Source organism: Chiloscyllium plagiosum, unplaced genomic scaffold (genome assembly GCF_037043375.1).
Source record: "Chiloscyllium plagiosum isolate Xiang-an unplaced genomic scaffold, Cpla_swu_hap1 HiC_scaffold_9, whole genome shotgun sequence".
Classification (NCBI taxonomy): Eukaryota; Metazoa; Chordata; class Chondrichthyes; order Orectolobiformes; family Hemiscylliidae; genus Chiloscyllium; species Chiloscyllium plagiosum.
The window spans coordinates 51,521,286-51,545,981 of NW_028270147.1; the positions used below are offsets into that span (position 1 = coordinate 51,521,286).

Genomic DNA, 24,696 nt, shown 5'->3' on the forward strand with positions numbered 1-24,696 from the left:
ATCGCTGTTTCAGTACTTGATTGTCTGTGAGATTTCATATTAAATAGCCAAATTAAAGGTAACTTGTAATTTACTCACAACAATTGGTTCCCTGGGAGGGCTTCAATAAGTACTTTTAGTTGCTCCAAAGTCAAACTTACCAGTCTTGTATTCTCAGAAATCCTGCTGGAGTCTGAATTGAGAGGGCAGTTGCCCCATGTTATGGCAAAGAATTCAAAAGGGTGAATGAGGACACAGGCAATAATTTTCTGATTTAATTGGCACATTTATATTTTTGCATTATTGAATTTGGTATTGGAACTTAGTTTTGAAATCATGGTAGACAATCAACCTGAATGACGGAGGAATATTTGAAGAAGAAACTGTCAAAATGGATAGAATTATTGGGACGCTTAAAACGTTATGAGCATCGGGGCTTTAGATCATTTGCCAGAGTCAGCCAGGACGTCCGTGGGAATGCATATACCCAAACAGAATGAGTCAATAGGAATTTGCTTTTGAAAAAACTTGGTAGGTGAAGTATTTATTAAAGCAGAGAACTGCTGAGGTAAGTGAGTTGAAGTCAGAGTATGTAGAACAAAAGCAGAAACTTGATAGCTTACAGACTGTCAGTAAGGAAAGGGCTGTTTACCAGTTGGGGTACACAGAGTGAAAGGGAAAGGATAAATCCCAGGAGAAGATAGTCTACCTCTCAAATGATTAAAGTCAATCAGAGATTTTGAACAGAAATGCCGAAAAGGAGGCAGCCAGGTTGAGGAGTCAGAAAATAAGACTCTGAAAGTAAATGTAAAGATCTCTAGGCAGCATTTAAAGTACTGCATGAAACACAGCTTGAGCAACAAGTGCAGAATGCTGACTATTCTAAATTCCAACAAGAGATTGATACCTTGAGGTCTCAGCTTTCCAGCCAAAGAGGATTTCTCTGTGCTCTGGGACCTGGACAAAAATTAGGGAATAAAAGGAGTGATCCTGATTAGGGTTTGGTTGAGGGTGAAGCCATATACTATTCAGATCAGGGGAGGGAATACGATTATGATCCTCACTAGCACCCCTCTGCCAAACTTGGATAAAGGTCCTCTGTATCCAGCTGAACCCGTCAGCTACAAAGCCAAAGTAAAGATAAAGATTTCATGAAAATCTAACGACATAAATGATGATTCAGGAATCGATCAGTAATTAGGTCATAAACCCAGGTGTTTTGAAAGGTGATACAGAATTTGAAAGCTAGGTTAGTTAAGAGTGTAGGTAAACTCTGGAGTCAACCAAAAAAGAGCAAGACCTATTTCCTGGAATGTCAGAGAGGTATGATGTCCTTTTCTGATACACCTTAGACTACGAGGAACTAGAACTGGAATTAACTGAAAGTCAGACCCCAACCTCAATTGATTTCAATATCCCTGTGACAAACCTGAGACAGAGAGCAAAGAGGAATAAAAGTAAGTTTGAATTGCCGTCCTTTGGTTTGACTGATAAAGTAAGAGGGCCCTAGGTAAATGTGTTTTGCGTAATAAATTGGTTGAAGTATCTGTTTACAACATTTCACAGGTAACAAGCCTGGTGAGTACAAATTTTGGAGGGATAAAATTCAAATGAAAGATTTGTGTAAACTGAAACTGTAAGTAAGAGCAGGAACTACCTTGATCTTTTGCTTTTGAGCTCTAGATAAACTATCAAGCTGATTACTGGAAAAATACTGCTGGTTTTGCAAGTGAAGATGGAGTCAGTCATCTGGACCCAATGCTCAGTGGAAGTGGACATGGTGTGTATATGTAACCAAACACAGATGTGCAGACCAACAGCATTGGGAGACACTTCTACCCACAACTGCATGCGTTAATTTTACATGTAACACAGAAGTCAAGTCCAAGGATGTTGCGAAACTTGAAAGGGTTCGGAAAAGATCTACAAGGATGTTCCCAGGGTTGGAGGGTTTGAGCTATAGGGAGAGGCTGAATAGGCTGGGGCTATTTTACCGAGAGTGTTGGAGGCTGAGCGGTGATGTTACAGAGGTTTGTAAAATCATGATGGGCATGGATAGGGTGAATAGAAAAGATCTTTTCCCTGGGTTGGAGGAGTACAGAAATAGAGGGCATATGTTTAAGGTGAGAGGGCAAAGTTTTAAAAGGACCCAAGAGGCAACGTTTTCATGCAAAGGGTGGTCCGTGTATGGAATGAGTTGCCAGAGGAAGTGGAGAAAGTTGGTAAAATTACAACATTTAATAGGCATCTGGATAGGTACATGAATAGGAAGGGTTTGGAGGGATATGGAGCAAGGGCTCATAATTGGGATTAGATTAATTTAGGATATCTGGTTGGCATGAACGAGTGGACCGAAGGGTCTGTTTCCATGCTGTGCATCTCTGTGACTCTATTTACGCTGATGATATGCACAGAAATTTAGATCACACTCTCACTTATATCAGAAGTGACTGAACATTTTGCAGTGTGTCCTGTAAGAAGAGGAGGACCCAGAGGAGGGATAGTTACCAAAGTACGGGTAAAGTGTTGCATGAATATGTCCAAAATGAAATGGTACCGGTTATTCTGAATCTCTCAGGTATTCAGTTATTATCATCTTGTCCAAATCCTTTACCTAGCATTTATAAGGAATTGGTCAAGACATTGTTTACTCAAGAAGGTTATACAATCAAAGGAAAAAAAGAAGAAATGCATACAATTGATAGGAAATGATGCAGGCATGTCTGATGCAGGTAGTTCTATAGTTAATGGTCTAGACATCAGTGTTATAAGTGATCTATTAAATCAATTAATTTCTTAAGGTAAAGGTCTACTGGCTGGGATGAATTATAACACTCAACTGAGTAGCTAGGCAGGGGACACCACAAACAGCACTGCATTCTGTATTGTTGACATCTTAGAATCATATGCCGGTTTGATCAACAAGTTAATAAAGGAAGCGGGAAATGTAACTTTGTGTCATATATACGGCAAATGGATGTTCGATTGGTACAGGGAAAATGTAAATCAATGAAAAAAGTAGAAGGTCCTACCTGTGTTAGTGACATTAAATTAAGGAAATTAATTGTCAGGACAAGGACTTTAAATAAAATCTCTATATGAGAGAAAAGGGGTTTTTACCTTATGCTGTAGAAAAGGAGGGAGACTTGTAGGGACAGCACTTAAGGAATGCCAACAGACTGATAAGACTATTGTTTGTCCCTATTCCATTTACACAACTGGACAAGCCACATGTGGTTTTGAGTGCAGCGGTAATTAAAAATATTACGTTACACTCGAGAAAACATAATCAGAGTTGGATATACAGGTGAAGAAGAATACTATATCACAACATCTTTCAGAGATTTTTCAGTATTTGGCATTTAACATCAAATGCCCATGCACATAGGAACAATGGAATAGGTTAACATCAGGAGGAGAAAACGTGTGACTTTTGACATGACTAACTCAGCTAGAGAAATGGTTATGTCTTATTGGCAAAAATACAAGGTCCATATTGCCTTGCAAAGGGAATATTTGGATGAAGTAAAGGGATTTTTGAGAAAAGCACACAGGTCCCATGTTAAAATTCAGCAGTACAGTCAGAGAATCAAGACAGATATTAAAAATATTAAGGAATATTCTTGGTGGAATGAAATCTGGAATTGGGGAAGTAATGTACACTCAGCAACATGGATTTGTATTAATTCACATCTTGTTACACTTCTAAGAATGATAAGCTTAAAGCTGTAATGGGTGAAGCATAATGCGTGTTTAGTACTCTATGTTCGTTCTATGCATGTTTATTGTGCAAGTTTATTACACTTGTGATTTATTGACTTGATTATTCAGTGTTTTATTTATTATTGGTTTGAAAAAATCTGTACTGCATAACGAATTTATGTATTTTTAAATAGTGCATGGTGTAGCAACTCAGCTTGGATATGGACTGATGTGGTAGAAAATGGCTAAATATTAGTGTTTGTTCATCATATTAAACATAATGAATAAAGAAGAGGGATTGTGATATTATAAACTTCAGAACTTTAATAATTGTTCATGGCTTGAAATAAATCAACTAAAGATAAACTGTTACATACAGAAAGAAACAACCGTAACTCTGTAGGAATAAACTATTAAACTTATGCAGGAATTGAAAGTGATGAGCCATGATTGAGAAAACTGAGTTGAAATTACAAAACTACTTTGATAAAAACTGAAAGATCTGCGGATGCTGTAAATCAGAAGCAAAAACAGGAGTTGCTGGAAAAGCTCAGGTCTGGTAGTATCTGTGAAGAGAAATCAGAGTTAATGCTTCAGGTCTGGTGACCCTTCCTCAGAACTGATGAAAAATGTTGGTCTATATGTAGAAGTTAGGGTGGGGGAGGGGGTAAGGAGTAAATGTTAGGTAGGAATCGAGCCCAAAGAGAGAAGAACAGTTGGACAGATAAAGGAGTGGATAACGATTTGGCTGGGAGGGTGAATAGCTTTTAATGGCTAACAATAGGTAGTGTGTAATGGCAGATTATAACAAAGCCTGGTCTGTGTGTTAGGGGGCTAGGACATGGGGGAGTTCAGGCCCTAAAATTATTGAACTCAGAGGGCTGCAGGGTCCCCAAGTGGAAAATGAGGTGCTGTTCTTCCAGCTTGTGCTGAGCTTCGCTGGAACACTGCGGCAAACCTGAGACAGGGATGTTGGCCAGGGAACAGAAGGCTCATTCCTGATGAAGGGCTTTTGCCCGAAACGTCGATTTTCCTAATCCTTGGATGCTGCCTGATAAGCTGTGCTTTTCCAGCACCACTCTAATCTACACTCTGATCTCCAGCATCTGCAGTCCTCAATTTTGCCTAACAGAAGGGTGTGTTAAAGTGGTAGGCAACTGGAAGCACAGGGTTTTTTTTGCAAGCAGAACGTAGGAGTTCTGCGAAGCGGTCACCCAGTCTATGCTTGGTTTTCGCAATGTAGAGGAGACCACATTATGAGCAGCGAATGCAGTAGACTAGATTGTGAGAAGAGCAGGTGAAGTGCTGTTTCACCTGGAAAGTACGTTTGGGCCTTTGGAAATTGAGGAGGGAGGAGGTAAATGGGCAGGTACTACATCTTTGGCGGTTGCAGAGGAAGATGCTGTGGCGGGTGTTGGGAGTGAAGGAAAAGTGGACCAAGGTGTCCAGGCGGTAACAGCACCTGCAGAAGGCGGACAAGGGAGGGGAGGGGAATGTGTGTCTGGTGGTGGCGGAAATGAAAACCTTCAGTATGCTGGTGGGATCATAGGCAAGGACAAGGGGAACCCTATTGCTGTTGAAGGAGGGAAGAGAGAGGGTGAGGGCTGAAGTGCGGAGATGGGTCGGACCCGGTTGACGGCCCTGTCGACAACGGTGCTGGGGAATCCTTGGTGAGGAAGAAGATGGACATTGCAGAGGCTTGTTTGTCGAAGTTGGCCTTATTGGAACATATGTGATGGGGACGAAGGAACTGCGAGAATAGAATAGAGTCTTCTCAGGAAACAGGGTACGAGGATGTATAGTCCAGGCAGCTGTGGGAAGCAGTGGGTTTATAGTGGATATTAGTGGGCAGTCTATCCCAAGAAACAAAACAAAGATGTTGAGGAAAGGAAGGGAGGAGTCAGAGACAGACCATGTGGAAGTGAGGGCAGGGTGGAAATTGGAAGCGAAATCGATGAACTTTTCCAACTCTTGACAAGAGAGAGAAGCAGCACCAGAGAAAGAGTTGTGGGTGGGGGCCAGAATAGAACTGTTACATGTACTCCATGAAGAGACAGGCATAACTGTGGCCCATGTGGGTAACCATGGCCACCCCTCTGACCTGAAGAAAGCAAGAGGTGTTAAAAGAGAAGTTGTTCAGGATGAGGATGAGCTTGGCCAAACAGCAGAGCAAGTTGGGGGGTGGGAATGGCACAGGCCTTTGCTCCGGGAAAAAGCAGAGAGCCCTGAGATCATCCTGGTGGGGACAGACATATAAAAGGATTGCCTGTCCATGGTAAAGAAAAGGCGGCTGGAACTTGCAAACTGGAAATTCTAAAACTGGTATGAAGTGTCAGAGGAATCACAGCCCTATGTGGGCAGAGACTGGACCAGGAGTGAAAAAACTGACTTCCATGGGGTAGGAACAGGTTGAAACAATGGATTTGCCAAGGCAGCCCTGTTTGTGGATTTTCGGAAGGAGCTAGAAGCTGCTTTGAGAAAGTGAGGACTGCAGATGCTGGAGATCAGAATTGAGAGTATGGCGCTGGAAAAGCACAGCAGGTCAGGCCACAGCCAAGGAGCAGGAGAATCGACATTTCGGGCAAAAGCTTCTCATTCCTGATGGAGGGCTTATGCCCGAAATGTCAATTCTGCTGCTCCTCGGACACTGCTTGACCCACTGTGCTTTCCTAGCACCACACTTGAGAAGCTGCTTTGACATCTATGAATAACTAGATACTTTATTGCCACAAAGGACCAGAGCTGCCTTGCAGAAGAATTTAAGAAATTAATCACAGGAAAGCTGTACCTTCAAGCAGACACTCAATGCAAAATGTAACAAGGAACAAAGAAGCTACTTCTGATAAGAAGGCAAGCTGCAGACTTGCAATAATTTGAATGTAAGAACTTAAAGAATCATCAATATATCACATCACAAATTTGAAGAATGAAAATCTGTGTAAGAATCAAACACTAGAACTCAACCCTTAGCACAATTTCAAAGAACAATACTGTCCAAGGCTTGAACCCTGGATACCTCCAGAGACAGACTACTGTTATTTGAAATCCTGGCCAGATTCCATCATTAATCATGTAATAGCCACATTCTGTTGTGAGGCTTAACTTACTGGCTTGAGGGGTCTTAATTTTGTTGCAACATACAATAATGTTTAAACCATTCTTTTAGTATTTGATTGTCTTAACAAGATTTCTTAACAAGTTGCTGAATTAAAGGTAACTTGTGGTGATTCACCCACAACACAAATTTAAAGGAAATTACAGCAACTAAACATAGTTAAAAGTGGTTTTGATGTTTGATATTTTAAGCCATAACGAAAGAAAATCAAGCCGTGGCACGACACATCATAGAGTCATAGAGATGCACAGTATGGAAACAGACCAATCGGTCCTACCGTCCATGCTGACCAGACATCCCAACCCAATCTAGCCCCACCTGCCAGCACCCGGCCCATATTCCTTCCAAACCCTACCTATTCAGATACCCATCCAAATGCCTCTTAAATGCTGCAATTGTACCAGCTTCCACCACCTCCTCTGGCAATTTCACCCTCTGTGTGAAAAAGTTGCCCCTTAGGTCTCTCTTATATCTTTCCCCTCTCACCCTAAACCTATGCCCTCTAGTTCTGGACTCCCCGACCACAGGGAAAAGACTATGTCATTTATCCTATCCATGCCCCTCATAATTTTGTAAACCTCCACAAGGTCACCCCTCAGCCTCCGACACTCCAGGGAAAACAGCTCCAGCCTCTTCAGCCTCTCCCTATAGCTCAAATCCTCCAACCCTGGCAATGTCCTTGTACACCTTTTCTGAACCCTTTCAAGTTTTACAACATCTTTCCGATAGGAAGGAGACCAGAATTGCATGCAATATTCCAACAGTGGCCTAACCAATGTCCTGTACAGTCGCAACATGACCTTCCAGATCCTGTACTCAATACTCTGACCAATAAAGGAAAGCATACCAAATGCCTTCTTCACTATCCTATCTACCTGTGACTCCACTTTCAAGGAGCCATGAACCTGCACTCCAAGGTCTCTTTGTTCAGCAACACTCCCTAGGACCTTACCATTAAGTGTATAAGTCCTGTTAAGGTTTGCTTTCCCAAAATGCAGCACCTCATATTTATCGGAATTAAACTCCACCTGCCACTTCTCAGCCCATTGGCCCATCTGGTCAAGATCCTGTTGTAATCTGAGGTAACCCTCTTCGCTGTCCACTACACCTCCAATTTTGGTGTCATCTGAAAACTTACTAACTGTACCTCTAATGCACGCATTCAAATCATTTATGTAAATGACAAAAAGTAGAGGTCCCAGCACAAATCCTTGTGGCACTCCACTGGTCACAGGCCTCCCGTCTGAAAAACAACCCTCCTCCACCACCCTCTGTCTTCTACCTTTCAGACAGTTCTATATCCAAATGGCTAGTTCTCCCTGTATTCCGTGAGATCTAACCTTGCTAATCAGTCGCCCATGGGGAACCTTGTTGAATGCCTTACTGAAGTCCATATAGATCACATCTACTGCTCTGCCCTCATCAATCCTCTTTGTTACTTCTTCAAAAAACTCAATCAAGTTTGTGAGACATGATTTCCCACACACAAAACCATGTTGACTATCCCTAATCAGTCCTTGCCTTTCCAAATACATGTACATCCTGTCCCTCAGGATTCCCTCCAACAACTTGCCCACCACCGACGTCAGGCTCACTGGTCTATAGTTCCCTGGCTTGTCCTTACCGCCCTTCTTAAACAGTAGCACCATGTTAGCCAACCTCCAGTCTTCCGGTACCTCACTTGTGACTATCGATGATACAAATATCTCAGCAAGAGGTCCAGCAATCCCTTCTCTAGCTTCCCATAGAGTTCTAGGGTACACCTGATCAGGTCCTGGGGATTTATCCACTTTTATGCGTTTCAAGAGATCCAGCACTTCCTCCTCTGTAATATGGATATTTTGCAAGATGTCACCATCTATTTCCCTATGTGACCTGTTCCCAAATGTGTTCATATGTCATTTGCCATTAGGGAGCATATGAGAATGCTACAGATAAACAGTAACTCTTTAATAAGATTTTATTTACTTATATGAACTGCAAAGAGTGTTGTCTAAGAAGCATTATTTCAATCAAAATATTATTGGCATGACACAAAGTTCAAAATTATGAATAACTTTCAGAACAAAAAACCTATCAGGAAGTAGACAATGGTGTTTGAGAAACAGAAATTCCTGACCTTACTGCCGTGTGATATTCTCCTTGATGAAATCCATGATCCTGCCCTCAGGCGACCGACTTCCAACTGAACCAATCCTTGGGCACACTGCAAAAGATCAATCATATTTACATGAGCCAAAAATTTAAAAGCAAAAAAAAATGTTCACAGTCGAATGTTTCCTTTGTACACTTTTATTAGGCTGTCCTACACACTAAGAGCTTGTGTTGGAAACAGTAATTTCAAATGTATAATATTCTTTCCTCAAGTGTAAGAAAATGTTGCAGTGTGACTGAATATTACCAATAGCCTGGTTTTTCAGACAGCAGCAAACAAATAGGCAAGTTACTCTTAGACCTACACTTGTCCACAGACTTCCGTGGGCTTTTGCATTGGAGGTTTATGTGATTTAAAAACAATTTGAGCCTGTGCCCTCTATCAACATCTACCAGGACAAAGATGTATGTACATACCTGTACTTCCAGTGAGAACTGCACAGGAAGCAGTCTTCATAAAGCAGTTTGAGAGCCAAAGCCCAATGATGATCGGTAGCAGCATATTAACACTGATATCAATATGCAATGATATTGATCACAGTCAATTTTGCTGGTTTGCAACAACAGTTCCCAGCGCTATGTTAACTTTACACAGCTGAACACAATGGTAAAGTCTACCCACCCTCATCCCGTTCCACATTGCTATTTAAAGGATCATGAACTACTTTCAGGTTATTTGTAACATGATTTCTTCCAACTCCAGGTGCAATTATTAATGACTTTGCAGCTTACCCATGTTTGAATAATTTGCAGGGAGTGTGTATGCCCAAATATTGGGATAATGAAGAATGCCCACAGAAAGGTTCTCAGTAAGAGATCAATTACATTTAGCTGATTTTAGGATTCAATTCTCTTGTCTCAGTTTCAGTGAGGAGCAATGTTTGAGATGTCTTTGCTTTATAAAAATGGTTGCCATTAAAATTTGCCAACAGAGGCAGCCATTATTGCTATATAAGGACAATGACAAGGATGTGGTTGCCACGTTGAACAGCAGTCAGTACGTATGAGCAGTGTGTTGTGGCATGAGGTGTGTCTTCAAGAAGCTAAGAGTATGAGGGCGGAGTATAAGTTGAAGGGTTGAATGCTAGTTAAAAAGGGTCAATGTTAGTTGTGTAATTAGACTGTAGTGAATCGAACAATGAATGAGACTAATGGCGTAGATGGTAAAATAGCATTTAATTCACTCACATAGACTACATGTCAGAGAGTTCAACTTTAGTGCTTGCTCTGTCATGGATAGCCATTTCTCAAAATATCAGAGCCCAGATTCATGTTTCAGTAAAAGCCTACCATTTCTTGCAGCTACAATGCTCCTCATCTTCAAGAGGAACAGTGTGCCTTTATTGCACAGTGCGCCCCTCACAATACTGGGCCCCTAATGAATGGCATGGTAGTGTTGAATTCACACACGGATCATTTAAAACAGCAGGCAACACAAATTTAAAACGTGGGTGCAATGAAATGAAAGATTGCAGGTTAATCATGTATGGAAATTCCAAAGTCCATTTTCATAAGATAGCTAATCCAACCCCTGTGACAGCTCAATCAGGAAATGTGAATTAGGATGGTTAGCTTCATACCAAATAATACACAGGAAGTAAATCAGGAAAAGTTGGAAGTAAAAATAAAGAAAAAAGAGATAGAAGAAAAGCTAAAATATTCTTCAAATGTTTCAATTTTTAAAAGCTTCAACATTAATTAAAATCTGCAGGAATTAGTCCTACAGTTGAAAAGAGTAATTTTGTGTGTCAAAGTGATTGTTGGATATAATTAAGATTTACTAGATATGTTATGTTAACTAGGTACGTTATCTGGAATATACAAGCCTTAATTTTTTTCTTGGTATATTTTGTGGGCACCCTTCCATTTGTTTCAGTGATGAGTTTCTCAGTGAGATCAATGTAATGAAACTTGAGGGGGAGCAGGACAACTCAGACAGAAACGTTCTGATATTTATGTTTAATTGGGCATGCATCCATGCCTCAGTTAGTGGTATACGTACAAGGTTGTATTGGTAAGGGCAACAGTCTTTTACAAAAGTGGTTTTAATGCAGTTAATCCAAGTTTACCTTAAGTATCATTGCCACAGTCTCCTGAGAAGCATTCCGTACATCCTCTCCATTTACTGACAAGATTTGGTCACCTTGCATGAGTCTGCCATCAAGTTCAGCAGCTCCACCTTTAACAACATCTGAGATAAATACCCCCGTGCCATTCCTGTTGACATATTTACAATTCAGTCAATTAATTCTAATAATTTCACAGAATATTTTATAAAACACGTGGACATAACACTATATAATACTGATAATATGTAAAATATTTCAATAATTCAACCTTATTAAACATATATGAACTATAACTTTGAAAGCAAGAAAATAGGATGGATACATTCAAAAGGAAGGTTGACAAGTACATGAGAACTAAGGGAATCGAGTCTTGCAATGATAGATTGAGATAAGCAATAATAGGAGTAGACTCGAGTGGAATGTAAATTTGAGCATTGACTGATTGGGTTAAATGGTCATTACTGCATCATAAATCTGATATGCAATCCCACATTTTCAGTAGGATATCTTGTGCTCAAACAGCACAAGGTTTTGATCCTAATTTCTAACTGATTGTTTCTCATACCTTTCATGGTTAAAAGCGGATCAGTCTCCGTGACCATTTCCAATATACACAGTTGGAGACTGTACCAGGAATAAAAAGGTGCAGCATTATACCTTGAACCTAATCTGTTCCTCATCTTGCAAAGCAGCAATTACTGCAATGCTACTTTTGATTTCCTTTTACAATTTCCTCAGGGGGAGCAGGAAAACTACTTCCAATTCTGTGTTTGAGCTATTTACTCAAACTGAACAGATGGTATTTGGTACAAAGGTGCAAGCAAGAGAACCTAATGTTCAACATCTCCTCAAGGAAAACTATCTGGACTCTCCTCACCACCTACTTCGGTGGCATATTAATCCTCCCATTTCCATAATCTCATTTATTAGAGCTTATAAGAGCACAAATGTACAAATGTATTATTTCTATTAATTATATTTTTGAAATACAATTTGGGGGCAATATTTTAACTAATTTTATCATAAATATCAAAGCAAATTGTATCAACTTTCTCAAAACTCTCCACAACAAACATTATTTAAAACTTAGACTGTACACCCCATCTTCCAAAACCATCATCCATAGCCTGTTCCTAAATGTCAGTGAATTAAATATTCAGTTGCAGGAGTTCATTCATTTAACTTAATTATGCAGTATAAGTAATTCTTGTAGGATTAATTTAAACTAAGAAAACAGAACTTGAATCTACTGTACTATGCCCCAACTAACATAAGTTTGGATAAGCCAATTACCTCAGTTGTAAGGATAGAGTGAAGACCTTGCAACTGCTCCCCTTTGAGAGAAGAAGGCTAAGAAGAGTCATAGAATCTAAGAGACGTACAGCACAGAAACAGGCCCCTCGGTCCACGCTGACCAGATATTCTAAGTTAATCTGGTGCCATTTGCCTGCACTTGGCCCATATCCCTCTTAAACCTTCCTATTCATATACTCACCCAGATTTCTTTTAAATGTTGTAGTTGCTCCGGCCTCCACCACTTCCCTTGGTGGCTCATTCCATACACACACTACACTATGCGTGAACAGGTTGCCTCTTAGGTATCTTTCCCCTCACCCTAAACCTATGCCCTCTAGTGGGAGGGGGGTGGGGGGGAGTTGAAACGCTGACAACAGGAAGGTGGGGTTGATTGGAGCGTTCAGGCCATAGATGTTCCCTGAACCAGTCTCTGAGTCTGTGCTCGGTCGCTCCAATGTAGAGGGGACCACATGAGGAGCAATGGATGCAATAAGTCAGGTTAGAGGAAGTGCAGGTGAAATGCAACTGAATTGGACTCGCCATATAAACGCAGCGGTTACAATAGCAGGTGAGAGGCGAGGAATAATGCGGCATCCACTGACTTCCCAAAGCATCGAAAGACATAAATCAGGAGTGTGATGGAATACTCTCCACTTGCCTGGATGGGTCCAGCTCCAACAACATTCAAGCAGCTTAAAACATAGAACATAGAACAAGCCTTTCAGCCCTCGATGTTGCGCCGACCTGTGAACTATTCTCAGCTCGTCCTCCTATACAATCCTATCATCATCCACGTACTTATCCAAGGATTGTTTAAATCTCCTTAATGTGGCTGAGTTACCGACATTGGCAGGCAGGACATTCCATGCCCTTACCACTCTCTGAGTAAAGAACCTGCCTCTGACATCTGTCTTAAATCTATCACCCCTCCATTTGGAGCTATGCCCCCTTGTACAAGCTGATGTCATCATCCTTGGAAAAAGACTTTCACTGTTTACCCTATCTAATCCTCTGATCATCTTGTATGTCTCTATCAAATCCCCTCTTAGCCTTCTTCTTTCCAATGAGAACCCAAGTCTCTCAGCCTTTCCTCCTAAGACCTTCCCTCCAGACCAGGCACCATCCTGGTAAATCTCCTCTGCACCTTTTCCAATGCTTCCACATCCTTCCCGAAATAAGGCGACGAGAACTGTACACAATATTCCAAGTGTGGCCGCACTAGCATTATGTACAGTTGCAGCATGATATTGCGGCTCCAGAACTCAATCCCTCTACCAATGAAACCTAACACACCGTTTGCCTTCTTAACAGCACTATCTACCTGGCAACTTTCAGGGACTTATACACATGGACTCCAAGATCCCTCTGCACATCCACATGATCAAAAATCTCTCCATTGACCCAGTACTCTGCCTTCCTGTTATTCTTCCAAAAGTACATCACCTCACATTTACCTGCATTGAACTCCATTTGCCACCTCTCAGTCCAATTCTGCAATTTATCCAAGTCCCCCTGCAACCTGTAACATTCTTCCAAACTGTCCACTACTCCGATTTTAGTGTCATCTGCAAATTTACTAATCCATCCACCTATGCCTGCGTCGAAGTCATTTTAAAAAATGACAAACAGCAGTGGTCCCAAAACAGATCCTTGTGGCACACCAGTAGTAACCGGACTCCAGGCTGAATATTTTCCATCAATCACCAGAAAGCCAGTTTCTAATCCAAACTGCTAAATCACCCTCAATCCTATGCCTCTGCATTATCTCTGACAGTTTACCATGTAGAACCTTATCAAAGGCTTTACTGAAGTCCATGTATACCATGTCAATTGCCCTACCCTCATCCACATGCTTGGTGACCTTCTCAAAATAACTCAATGATGTTTGTGAGACACGACCTGCATTTGACGAAACTATGTTGATGATCTGAAATCAAACTGTTGCTTGCTAGATGATTATAAATCTTATCTCTCGCAATCCTTTCCAAAACCTTTCCTACAGCATAAGTAAGGCTCACTGGTCTATAATTACCTGGGTCATCTCTACTGCCCTTCTTGAACAAGAGACTAAAGAAATTGAGGGTTTGGTTAAGAAAAAGGAAGCATATGTAAGGTATAGACAGGATAGATGAGTGAATCCTTAGAAGAGCATAAAGGCAGTAGGAATATACTTAAGAGGGAAATCAGGAGGGCAAAAAGGGGACATGAAATAGCTTTGGCAAATAAAATTAATGAGAATTCAAAGGGTTTTTACAAATACATTAAGGACAAGAGGGTAACTAGGGAGAGAATAGGGCTCCTCAAAGATCAGCAAGGCGGCCTTTGTGTGGAGCCACAGAAAATGGGGGACATACTAAATGAGTATTTTGCATCAGTATTTACTGTGGAAAAGGATATGGAAGATATATAAAGTAGGGAAATAGATGGTTACACCTTGCAAGATGTCCAGATTACAGAGGAGAAAGTGCTGGATGTCTTGAAACGGTTAAAAGTGGATAAATCCCCAAGACCTGATCAAGTGTACCCAACAACTCTGTGGGAGGCTAGAGAAGTGATTGTTGGGCCTCTTGCTGAGATATTTGTATCATAGATAGTCACAGGTGAGGCGCTGGATGATTGGAGGTTGGCTAACGTGGTGCCACTCTTTAAGAAGGGTAGTAAAGACAAGCCAGGGAACTATAAACCAGTGAGCCTGATGTCGGTGGTTGGAGGGAATCCTGAGGGACAGGATGTTCATGTATTTGGAAAGGCAAGGACTGATTAGGGATAGTCAACATGGCTTTGTGTGTGGGGAATCATGTCTCACAAACTTGATTGAGTTTTTTGAAGAAGTAACAAAGAGGATTGATGAGGGCAGAGCAGTAGATGTATCTATATGGACTTCAGTAAGGCGTTCAACAAGGTTCCCCATGGGAAACTGATTAGCAAGGTTAGATCTCATGGAATACAGGGAGAACTAGCCATTTGGATATAGAACTGTCTGAAAGGTAGAAGACAGAGGGTGGTGGTGGAGGGTTGTTTTGCAGACTGGAGGCCTGTGACCCCCCAGTGGAGTGCCACAAGGATGGGTGCTGGGCCCTCTATTTTTTGTCATTTACATAAATGATTTGGATGCGAGCATAAGAGGTACAGTTAGTAAGTTTTCAGATAACACCAAAATTGGAGGTGTAGTGGACAGTGAAGAGGGTTACCTCAGATTACAACAGGATCTTGACCAGATGGGCCAATGGGCTGAGAAGTGGCAGATGGAGTTTAATTCAGATAAATGCGAGGTGCTGCATTTTGGGAAAGCAAACCTTAGCAGGACTTATACACTTAATGGTAAGGTCCTAGGGGGTGTTGCTGAACAAAGAGACCTTGGAGTGCAGGTTCATAGCTCCTTGAAAGTGGAGTCACAGGAAGATAGGATAGTGAAGAAGGCATTTGGTATGCTTTCCTTTATTGGTCAGAGTATTGAGTACAGGAGTTGGGAGGTCATGTTGCGGCTGTACAGGACATTGGTTAGGCCACTGTTGGAATATTGCATGCAATTCTGGTCTCCTTCCTATCAGAAAGATGTTGTGAAACTTGAAAAGGTTCAGAGAAGATTTACAAGGATATTGCCAGGGTTGGAGGATTTGAGCTATAGGGAGAGGCTGAAGAGGCTGGGGCTGTTTTCCCTGGAGTGTCGGAGGCTGAGGGCTGACCTTGTAGAGGTTTACAAAATTATGAGGGGCATGGACAGGGTAAATAGGCAAAGTCTTTTCCCTGGGGTCGGGGAGTCCAGAACTAGAGGGCACAGTCTTAGGGTTAGAGGGTAAAGATATAAAAGAGACCTACGGTTCAACTATTCCACACAGAGGGTGGAACGTGTATGGAATGAGCTGCCAGAAGAAGTGGTGGAAGCTGGTACAACTACAACATTTAAGAGGCATTTGGATGGGTGTATGAATAGGAAAGGTTTGGAGGGATATGGTCCGGGTGCTGGCAGGTGGGACTAGATTGGGTTGGAATATCTGGTCGGTATGGATGTGTTGGACCTAAGGGTCTGTTTCCATGCTGTACATCTCCATGACTCTATGACTCTATTTGCAATCCTCCAGTCCTCTGGTACTAAGCCTGTAGACAATGACGACTCAAATATCAAAGCTCTGCTATCTCCTCCCTAGCTTCCCAGAGAATCCTCGGATAAATCCCATCTGGCCCAGGGGACTTGTCTACTTTCACTCCTTCTAGGATTGATAACACCTGTTCGTAACTAACCTCGATCCTTTCTAGTCTAATATCTCGTACCTCATTCTTCTCCTCAGCAATATTCTCCTTTTCCTGAGTGAAAACCGATGAGAAATGTTCATTTAGCACCTCCCCGATCTCCACAGGGTCCAGACTCAACTTTCCACTTCTGTCTTTGACTGGCCCTATTCCTACCCTAGCCATCCTTTTATTCCTCACATACCTATCGAAAGCTTTAGGGTTCTCCTTTATTCTATTTGCTAAAGACTGCTCATGTCCTCTCTTTGTTCTTCTTAACTCTCTCTTTAAATCCTTCCTAGCTGATCTGTAACTCTCCATCGCCTCATCTGAACCATCTTGCCTCATCAATGCGTAAGCCTCCTTCTTCTGCTTAACAAGAGATGCAACTTCTGTAGTAAACCACGGTTCCCTTACCTTATCACTTCCTCCCTGCCTGACAGGGACATACCTATCAAGGACACGCTATATTTGTTCCTTAAACCAGCTCCACATTTCCATTGTCTGCATCCCCTGCATTTTGCGACCTCATTCTATGCATCCTAACTCTTGCCTAATCGCATTATAATTGCCCTTGCCCCATCGATAACTCTTGACCTGTGGCATGTACATATCCCTTTCCATCGCTAAACTAAACGTAACTGAATCATGGTCACTCTCTCCATAGTGCTCACCTACAACTTAATCAAACACCTGGCCTGATTCATTATCTGGCATCAGATCTAGTGTGGCCTCCCCTCTTGTCGGCCCTTCGACATACTGTGTCAGGAAACCCTCCTGTACACATTGGACAAAAACTGATCCATCCAACGTACTAGAGTTACAGTATTTCCAGTCAATGTTGGAGAAGTTAAAGTCTCCCATAATGACCACCCTGTTCCTTTCACTCCTACCCAGAATAATTTTGCCAACCCCCTCTTCCACCTCCCCGGCACTTTGTGGAGGCCTATAAAAAACTCCAAGCTGTATGACCTCTCCTCTCCTGTTTCTAACCTCAGCCCACACTACCTCAGAAGACGAGTCCTCGTCAAAAGTTCTTTCAGCCACCGTTATACTATCCTTGACTAACAAGGCCACACCTCCCTCTCTTTTACTGCCTTGCCTATTCTTAATGTAAGATCTAAACCCTGGAACCTGCAACATTCATTCCTCACCCTGCTCTATCCATGTCTCTGAAATGGCCACAAAATCGAAGTCCCAGGTACCTATCCATGCTGCAACCTCACCTACCTTATTTCGGATACTTCTGGCATTGAAGTAGACACACTTCAAACCAGCTTGCTGCCTGCCATCACATTCCGGTGACCGTGAAATCCTACTCTCATCCTCCTGTGCACTGCAACTACACCTCAGGTTCCCATCCCCCTGCTGAGCTAGTTTAAACCCACCGGAATAGCACCAGCAAATTTCCCACCCAGGATATTAGTACCCCTCTGGTTCAAGTGAAGAGCGTCCTGTTTGTACAGGTCCCACCTTCCCCAGAATGAGCCCCAATTATCCAAGCTTGACCCCATCCAGTATAAAACAGCACACTATGTACCACTTAGTAGCAGTAGTGTGTACTGTCTACAATATAGACAGCATAAATTCACCTAAGATCCTTAGACAGCACTTTCCAAACCCATGACCCCCTACTTCCATCTAGAAAGTCAAGGGTAGCATATAACTGGGACATAACCAACACCACTTCACTTAGGGCATTGTGTCAACCTAAAACATGTGGACTGCAGAGATTCAGGAAGGTAACTGATCACCATCTTTTCAAGGCAACTGGGGACTGGCAATAAATGCTGCCCAGCCAGCAATGCCCAAGTCCCATGAGTGAATAAAATAAAAATTCCACACATGATACTTTTACTAAGCACATCACCATCAGCAAAGATCTGTTCTACAGTACTATCAACATGCAGTTTCTTGCTTATAATGAGCATTGCTTGATACGTGCTCCAGAAGATATATATACATTTATTTACAGTGTGCCATCTTAAATTTTATTACAGGACAGGAAAAAAAGTCAATTTTTCCACTTACCTTTTTCCTACAATGCTGAGGCCAAGTCCCCTGCCGACTTTCTTCTGAAGATCTGCAATGAACACATCTAAATTCTCTTCATCCTTGTACTGTGCTTCATCTCTGAAAACAGTGAGTCGTACTTTTTGTGGTGTCTGTCTCAATGCTGTGATGGCTTCTTCGTGAGTTGCGTTTCTTAAATCAATTCCATTTACCTAACAGTAAAAAAAATGGATTTCTCTAGACACTCCTCACAGATTGAGATTTAAATTATAAATCAAATATTCAAAGAAACTACTGGTGCATGACATTAAATATTGTATAATTACATATTTAGTTATGCTGTAAAGATCATATCTTTATATTTTTGTGCTTTTGTGGACAGAAATGAGAAAAATGGCTTTAAACCAGGGATTAATAAGTATGTCTGCATGATTGTAAAGTAAGGAATTTAATTTCTTCTGTGAACTCTTTGTGTAACTGTGAATTCCAGCAATGTGCAGATGAATTGGAGCTAAGAGGATGTAAACAAGTGAACTTTATTGGTGTGGATTACTAGCCAGTTATCAAAATCAAATGAGCTCTGCCTTCCAATAACTACATAGTTGTTGTCATATAACTCAACAATTTGGGCGATTGGCAAGACAGAGAGAAGCTACTTCGACCAAAGAGGAATGAGCAAGTCTTCAGCCACCAAAAAAAAACTCAATTCTCTGCCGTAAGCCACCTTATCATTTCTTCAGCAGATGCTGCAAGTTATGACTCTGTGGTGAATTGGATAAGACAGAAACTTGTCATAAGTGAACCAATCACTTTGTGTCTCTTGCAAATGAGCAAAAGCTTTTGGAAGAAGTAAGTTCAAGCAGAAATCTTTAAATTGGTAAAGAACCAACCCAATGGATCTTGTTACAAACGGAGCTGCATCAGAACATTATTTAAATGGGCCACAACACTCTGCAGCACCCAGGATTTAGGCAAAAGTGAGTACTGCAGATACTGGAAACCAAAGTTGAGATTAGAGTGGTGCTGTCAAAGCACAGCAGGTCAGGCAGCACTCGAGGAGCAGGAAAATTGACTTTTCGGGCAAAAGCCCTTCTTCAGGAATGGACCCAGGAACTACCAGCAGCAGAAGGAAAGTTCTTGTACAGTATACTCAAAAAGAACGGGTACCCGATAAACACAGTCCGCCAATTCTTAAACAACAAACTCAAACAAGTAGACACAACATGCCCAGAAAGTCTAGCTACATTACTTTACATCAAAGACATCTCAGAGATGACTACTGTGACCCCTTGTCATCATGGTAGCTCACAAACTTACCGACACAATGAAACAGCAATTGATGAACCAAAAGGACCCTATACCAACAACCAGCAACACAAATGTCATTTACAAGGACTGTAACAAACACTGCATCAGACAGACTGGCAGAAAACTAGCCACCAGGATACATGAACACCATCTAGCCACCAAAAGACATGACCCACTATCACTAGTATTCTTACATACAGATGAAGAAGGACACCACTTTGACTGGGACAACACATCCATCTTAGGACAAACAGAGACACGCATGGGAATTCCGAGAGGCCTGGAATTCAAACCGGAACTCCATCAATAAAAACATCGATTTGGATCCCTTTTATCAACCTCTTAGAAAAAGAACCGGAAATAATATCACCCACCTGAAGAGATCAAGACACATAAATTGAAAGCAGGACAGAACACCAGTGCTTCACCAGAGGCTCACTCATCACTTTACCTAACATGGTGATGAAACGTCTGAAAACAAACCTGCCAGCTCAGCGAGCAAACTTTCAACTTAAATGTAGATGTAATCGGGGATAGTATAGTCAGGGGAATAGACAATGTTCTCTGTGGCCAGGATCGAGAGTCATGAAGGCTATGTTACCTATGTGGGACCTGGCTTCAGGATACCCCATTTGGGCTGCAGAGGACTTGGAGTGGGAGGGGAAATATCCCGTTGTCATGAACCAGGTAGGTACAAATGATATAAGTAGAAAGAAGAAAGATGTTCTGCTGAGGAACATGAGCAGCTGGAGGCTAAATTAAAAAGCTGAACCAAAAAGGTAATACTTTCCAGGTTACTAACCGAGCCATGAGCTCATGGGACAGGGCTGGAAATGTGTTGCTGGAAAAGCGCAGCAGGTCAGGCAGCATCCAGGGAACAGGAGAATCGACGTTTCGGGCATAAGCCCTTCTTCAGGAATGAGGAAAGTTTGTCCAGCAGGCTAAGATAAAAGGTAGGGAGGAGGGACTTGGGGTAGGGGCGTCGGAAATGTGATAGGTGGAAAGAGGTCAAGGTGAGGGTGATAGGTCAGACTGGGGTGGGGGCGGAGAGGTCGGGAAGAAGATTGCAGGTTAGGAAGGCGGTGCTGAATTCGATGGATTTGACTGAGACAGGGTGGGGGGAGGGGAAATGAGGAAACTGGTGAAATCCGAGTTCATCCCTTGTGGTTGGAGGGTTCCTAGGCGGAAGATGAGGCGTTCTTCCTCCAACCGTCGTTTTGTTGTGGTCTGACGATGGAGGAGTCCAAAGACCTGCATATCTTTGGTGGAGTGGGAGGGGGAATTGAAATGTTGAGCTACAGGGTGGTTGGGTTGGTTGGTCCGGGTGTCCCAGAGGTGTTCTCTGAAACGCTCCGCAAGTAGCCGGCCTGTCTCCCCAATATAGAGGAGGCCACATCGGGTGCAGAGGATGCAATAGATGATGTGTGTGGAGGTGCAGGTGAATCTGTGGCGGATATGGAAGTTTCCTTTGGGGCCTTGGAGGGAGGTGAGGGGGGAGGTGTGGGCGCAAGTCTTGCACCTCCTGCGGTTGCAGGGGAAGGTGCCGGGAGTGGAGGTTGGGTTGGTGGGGGGTGTGGATCTGACGAGGGAGTCACGGAGGGAGTGGTCTTTACGGAATGCTGATAGGGGAGGGGAGGGAAATATATCCTTGGTGGTGGGGTCCGTTTGGAGGTAGCGGAAAAGACGGCGGATGATGCTGACTACAAACCGACCGACTCCCACAGCTACCTGGACTACACCTCCTCCCATCCTACCCCCTGTAAAAACGCCATCCCATTCTCCCAATTCCTTCGACTCCGCCGCATCTGCTCCCAGGAGGACCAGTTCCAAAAACGCACAACCCAGATGGCCTCCTTCTTCAAGGACCGCAATTTCCCCCCCGACGTGGTCGACGATGCCCTCCACCGCATCTCTTCCACTTCCCGCTCCTCCGCCCTTGAGCCCCGCCCCTCCAACCGCCACCAGGACAGAACCCCACTGGTCCTCACCTACCACCCCACCAATCTCCATGTACAGCGCATCATCCGCCGTCATTTCCGCCACCTCCAAACGGACCCCACCACCAAGGATATATTTCCCTCCCCTCCCCTATCAGCATTCCGTAAAGACCACTCCCTCCGTGACTCCCTCGTCAGATCCACACCCCCCACCAACCCAACCTCCACTCCCGGCACCTTCCCCTGCAACCGCAGGAGGTGCAAGACTTGCGCCCACACCTCCCCCCTCACCTCCCTCCAAGGCCCCAAAGGAAACTTCCATATCCGCCACAGATTCACCTGCACCTCCACACACATCATCTATTGCATCCTCTGCACCCGATGTGGCCTCCTCTATATTGGGGAGACAGGCCGGCTACTTGCGGAGCGTTTCAGAGAACACCTCTGGGACACCCGGACCAACCAATCCAACCACCCTGTAGCTCAACATTTCAATTCCCCCTCCCACTCCACCAAGGATATGCAGGTCTTTGGACTCCTCCATCGTCAGACCACAACAAAACGACGGTTGGAGGAAGAACGCCTCATCTTCCGCCTAGGAACCCTCCAACCACAAGGGATGAACTCGGATTTCACCAGTTTCCTCATTTCCCCTCCCCCCAGCCTGTCTCAGTCAAATCCATCAAATTCAGCACCGCCTTCCTAACCTGCAATCTTCTTCCCGACCTCTCCGCCCCCACCCAAGTCTGACCTATCACCCTCACCTTGACCTCTTTCCATCTATCACATTTCCAACGTCCCTACCCCAAGTCCCTCCTCCCTACCTTTTATCTTAGCCTGCTGGACAAACTTTTCTCATTCCTGAAGAAGGGCTTATGCCCGAAACGTCGATTCTCCTGTTCCCTGGATGCTACCTGACCTGCTGCGCTTTTCCAGCAACACATTTCCAGCTCTGATCTCCAGCATCTGCAGACCTCACTTTCTGCTCATGGGACAGGGTCAACAATATTAAGGTCGCAAACATGTGGCTCAAAGATTAGTGTGGGAGGAACAGGTTCACATTCATGGGATATTAGCACCAATACTGAGGAAGGAGGGAACTGTTCTAATGAGATGGGCCCACCTGAATCATTTCGGGACCAGATTCTTGATGAATTGCATAATTAAAGCTGTGGATAATGTTTTAAACTAAATAGTGTGGGGGTGGGTTCGATTGCATGGAAAATTGTAGAAAATGTTAAAGGAGGGGAGGTCTCAGCTGAGTTTATTGAAGTTCCCAGAACAAGTAATCGGACAGTAGCATAGAGGGTATGGAAAGGCTCACGAATCTAATTTCAGGCTTAAATGCACAGGGGGACAATCAATGTAGGACTGAGTGTGTTGAACTTAAATGCTCACAGTATATGAAACAAGATAAATGAGCTGTGACACAGATTGAAATTGGCGGGTCTGATTTTGTGGGCATCACAGAGATGCGGCTGCAAGGGGACCAGGGCTGGGAATTAAATATCCAAGTACACATGTCCTATCAAGAGGACAGACAGATGGGCAGAGGGGATGGGATTGCTTTCTTAGTAAGAAATGACATTAAATCAACAGCAAGAAGTACTATACAGTCAGAAGGCGAAGGTCAGAACCTGAATGGGTAGAGTTGGGGAACTACAAAGGAAAAACAAGCCTAATGGGAGTTATGTCCAGGTCTCTTAAGAGTAGTCAGGTAAAGAAAATAAATCAGCAGATAGAAAAGACTCATTAGAAATACACTACTACAATAATCAAGGGTGACTTCAATATGCAGATGAACTGGGAAAAAGAGTTGATAGGGGATCTCAAGGAAGGCAATTTGTGCAGTGTCTATGAGACAGGTTTTCCAGCAAATTGTATTAGAGCCTAGTAGGGAACAGGTAATGAGGCAGTCTTGATTAGCGAGCTTAAGGTGAAGGAACCCGAGGCTGCAGTGACCATAATATGACAAAATTGACCCTGCAGTTTGAGAGGGAGAAGCTGGAATCAGATGTAACGGTATTACAATTAGTAAAGGTAACTACAAAGACATGAGGGAGGAGCTGGCCAGAATTGATTGCAAGGGAAATCTAGGAGGGGAGATGGTGGTGCAGCAACAGCAGTTGCTTCTGGGGGTAATTCAGGAGGTACAGCAGAAATTCATCCCAAAGAAGAAAAATCATATTAAGGAGAGGATGAGGAAACAATAGCTGACAAGGGAAGTCAGGAACTGCATAAATTCAAAAGAAAAAATTGATCATGTTATGAAGGTTACTGGGAAGCCTGAGGATTGGGAAAGCTTTAAAAACCAGGATAGGACAACTGGAAAAGCAATAATAGACAATAGACAATAGGTACAGAAGTAGGCCATTCTGCCCTTCGAGCCTGTACCACCATTCAATATGATCATGGCTGATCATCCTTAATCAGTATCCTGTTCCTGCCTTATCTCCATAACCCTTGATTCCACAATCATTGAGAGCTCTATCCAACTCTTTCTTAAATGAATCCAGAGACTGGGCCTCCACTGCCCTCTGGGGCAGAGCATTCCACACAGCCACCACTCTCTGGGTGAAGAAGTTTCTCGTCATCTCTGTCCTAAATGGTCTACCCCATATTTTTAAGCTGTGTCCTCTGGTTCGGCACTCACCCATCAGCGGAAACATGTTTCCTGCCTCCAGAGTGTCTAATCCTATAATAATCTTATATGTCTCAATCAGATCCCCTCTCAGTCTTCTAAACTCAAGGGTATACAAGCCCAGTCACTCCAGTTTTTCAGTGTAAGGTAATCCCGCCATTCCAGGAATTGACCTCGTGAACCTACGCTGCACTCGCTCAATAGCCAGAATGTCTTTCCTCAAATTTGGAGACCAGAACTACACACAGTACT

General features: G+C 43.1%; 1 protein-coding gene across 3 annotated transcripts in view; it reads right to left on the bottom strand.

Moving 5' to 3' along the window:
- The window catches only part of patj (PATJ crumbs cell polarity complex component), a 405,565-nt gene that overhangs the window by 33,838 nt on the left and 347,031 nt on the right, over positions 1 to 24,696 (bottom strand). For all 3 annotated transcript variants that reach the window (XM_043699258.2, XM_043699257.2, XM_043699256.2), the window contains 3 exons: positions 18,577 to 18,770; positions 11,020 to 11,167; positions 8,916 to 9,002 (listed from right to left, as the gene is read on the bottom strand). In XM_043699258.2, the coding sequence (XP_043555193.2) occupies positions 8,916 to 9,002; positions 11,020 to 11,167; positions 18,577 to 18,770 (429 nt within the window). The remainder of the gene's footprint in view (positions 1 to 8,915; positions 9,003 to 11,019; positions 11,168 to 18,576; positions 18,771 to 24,696) is intronic.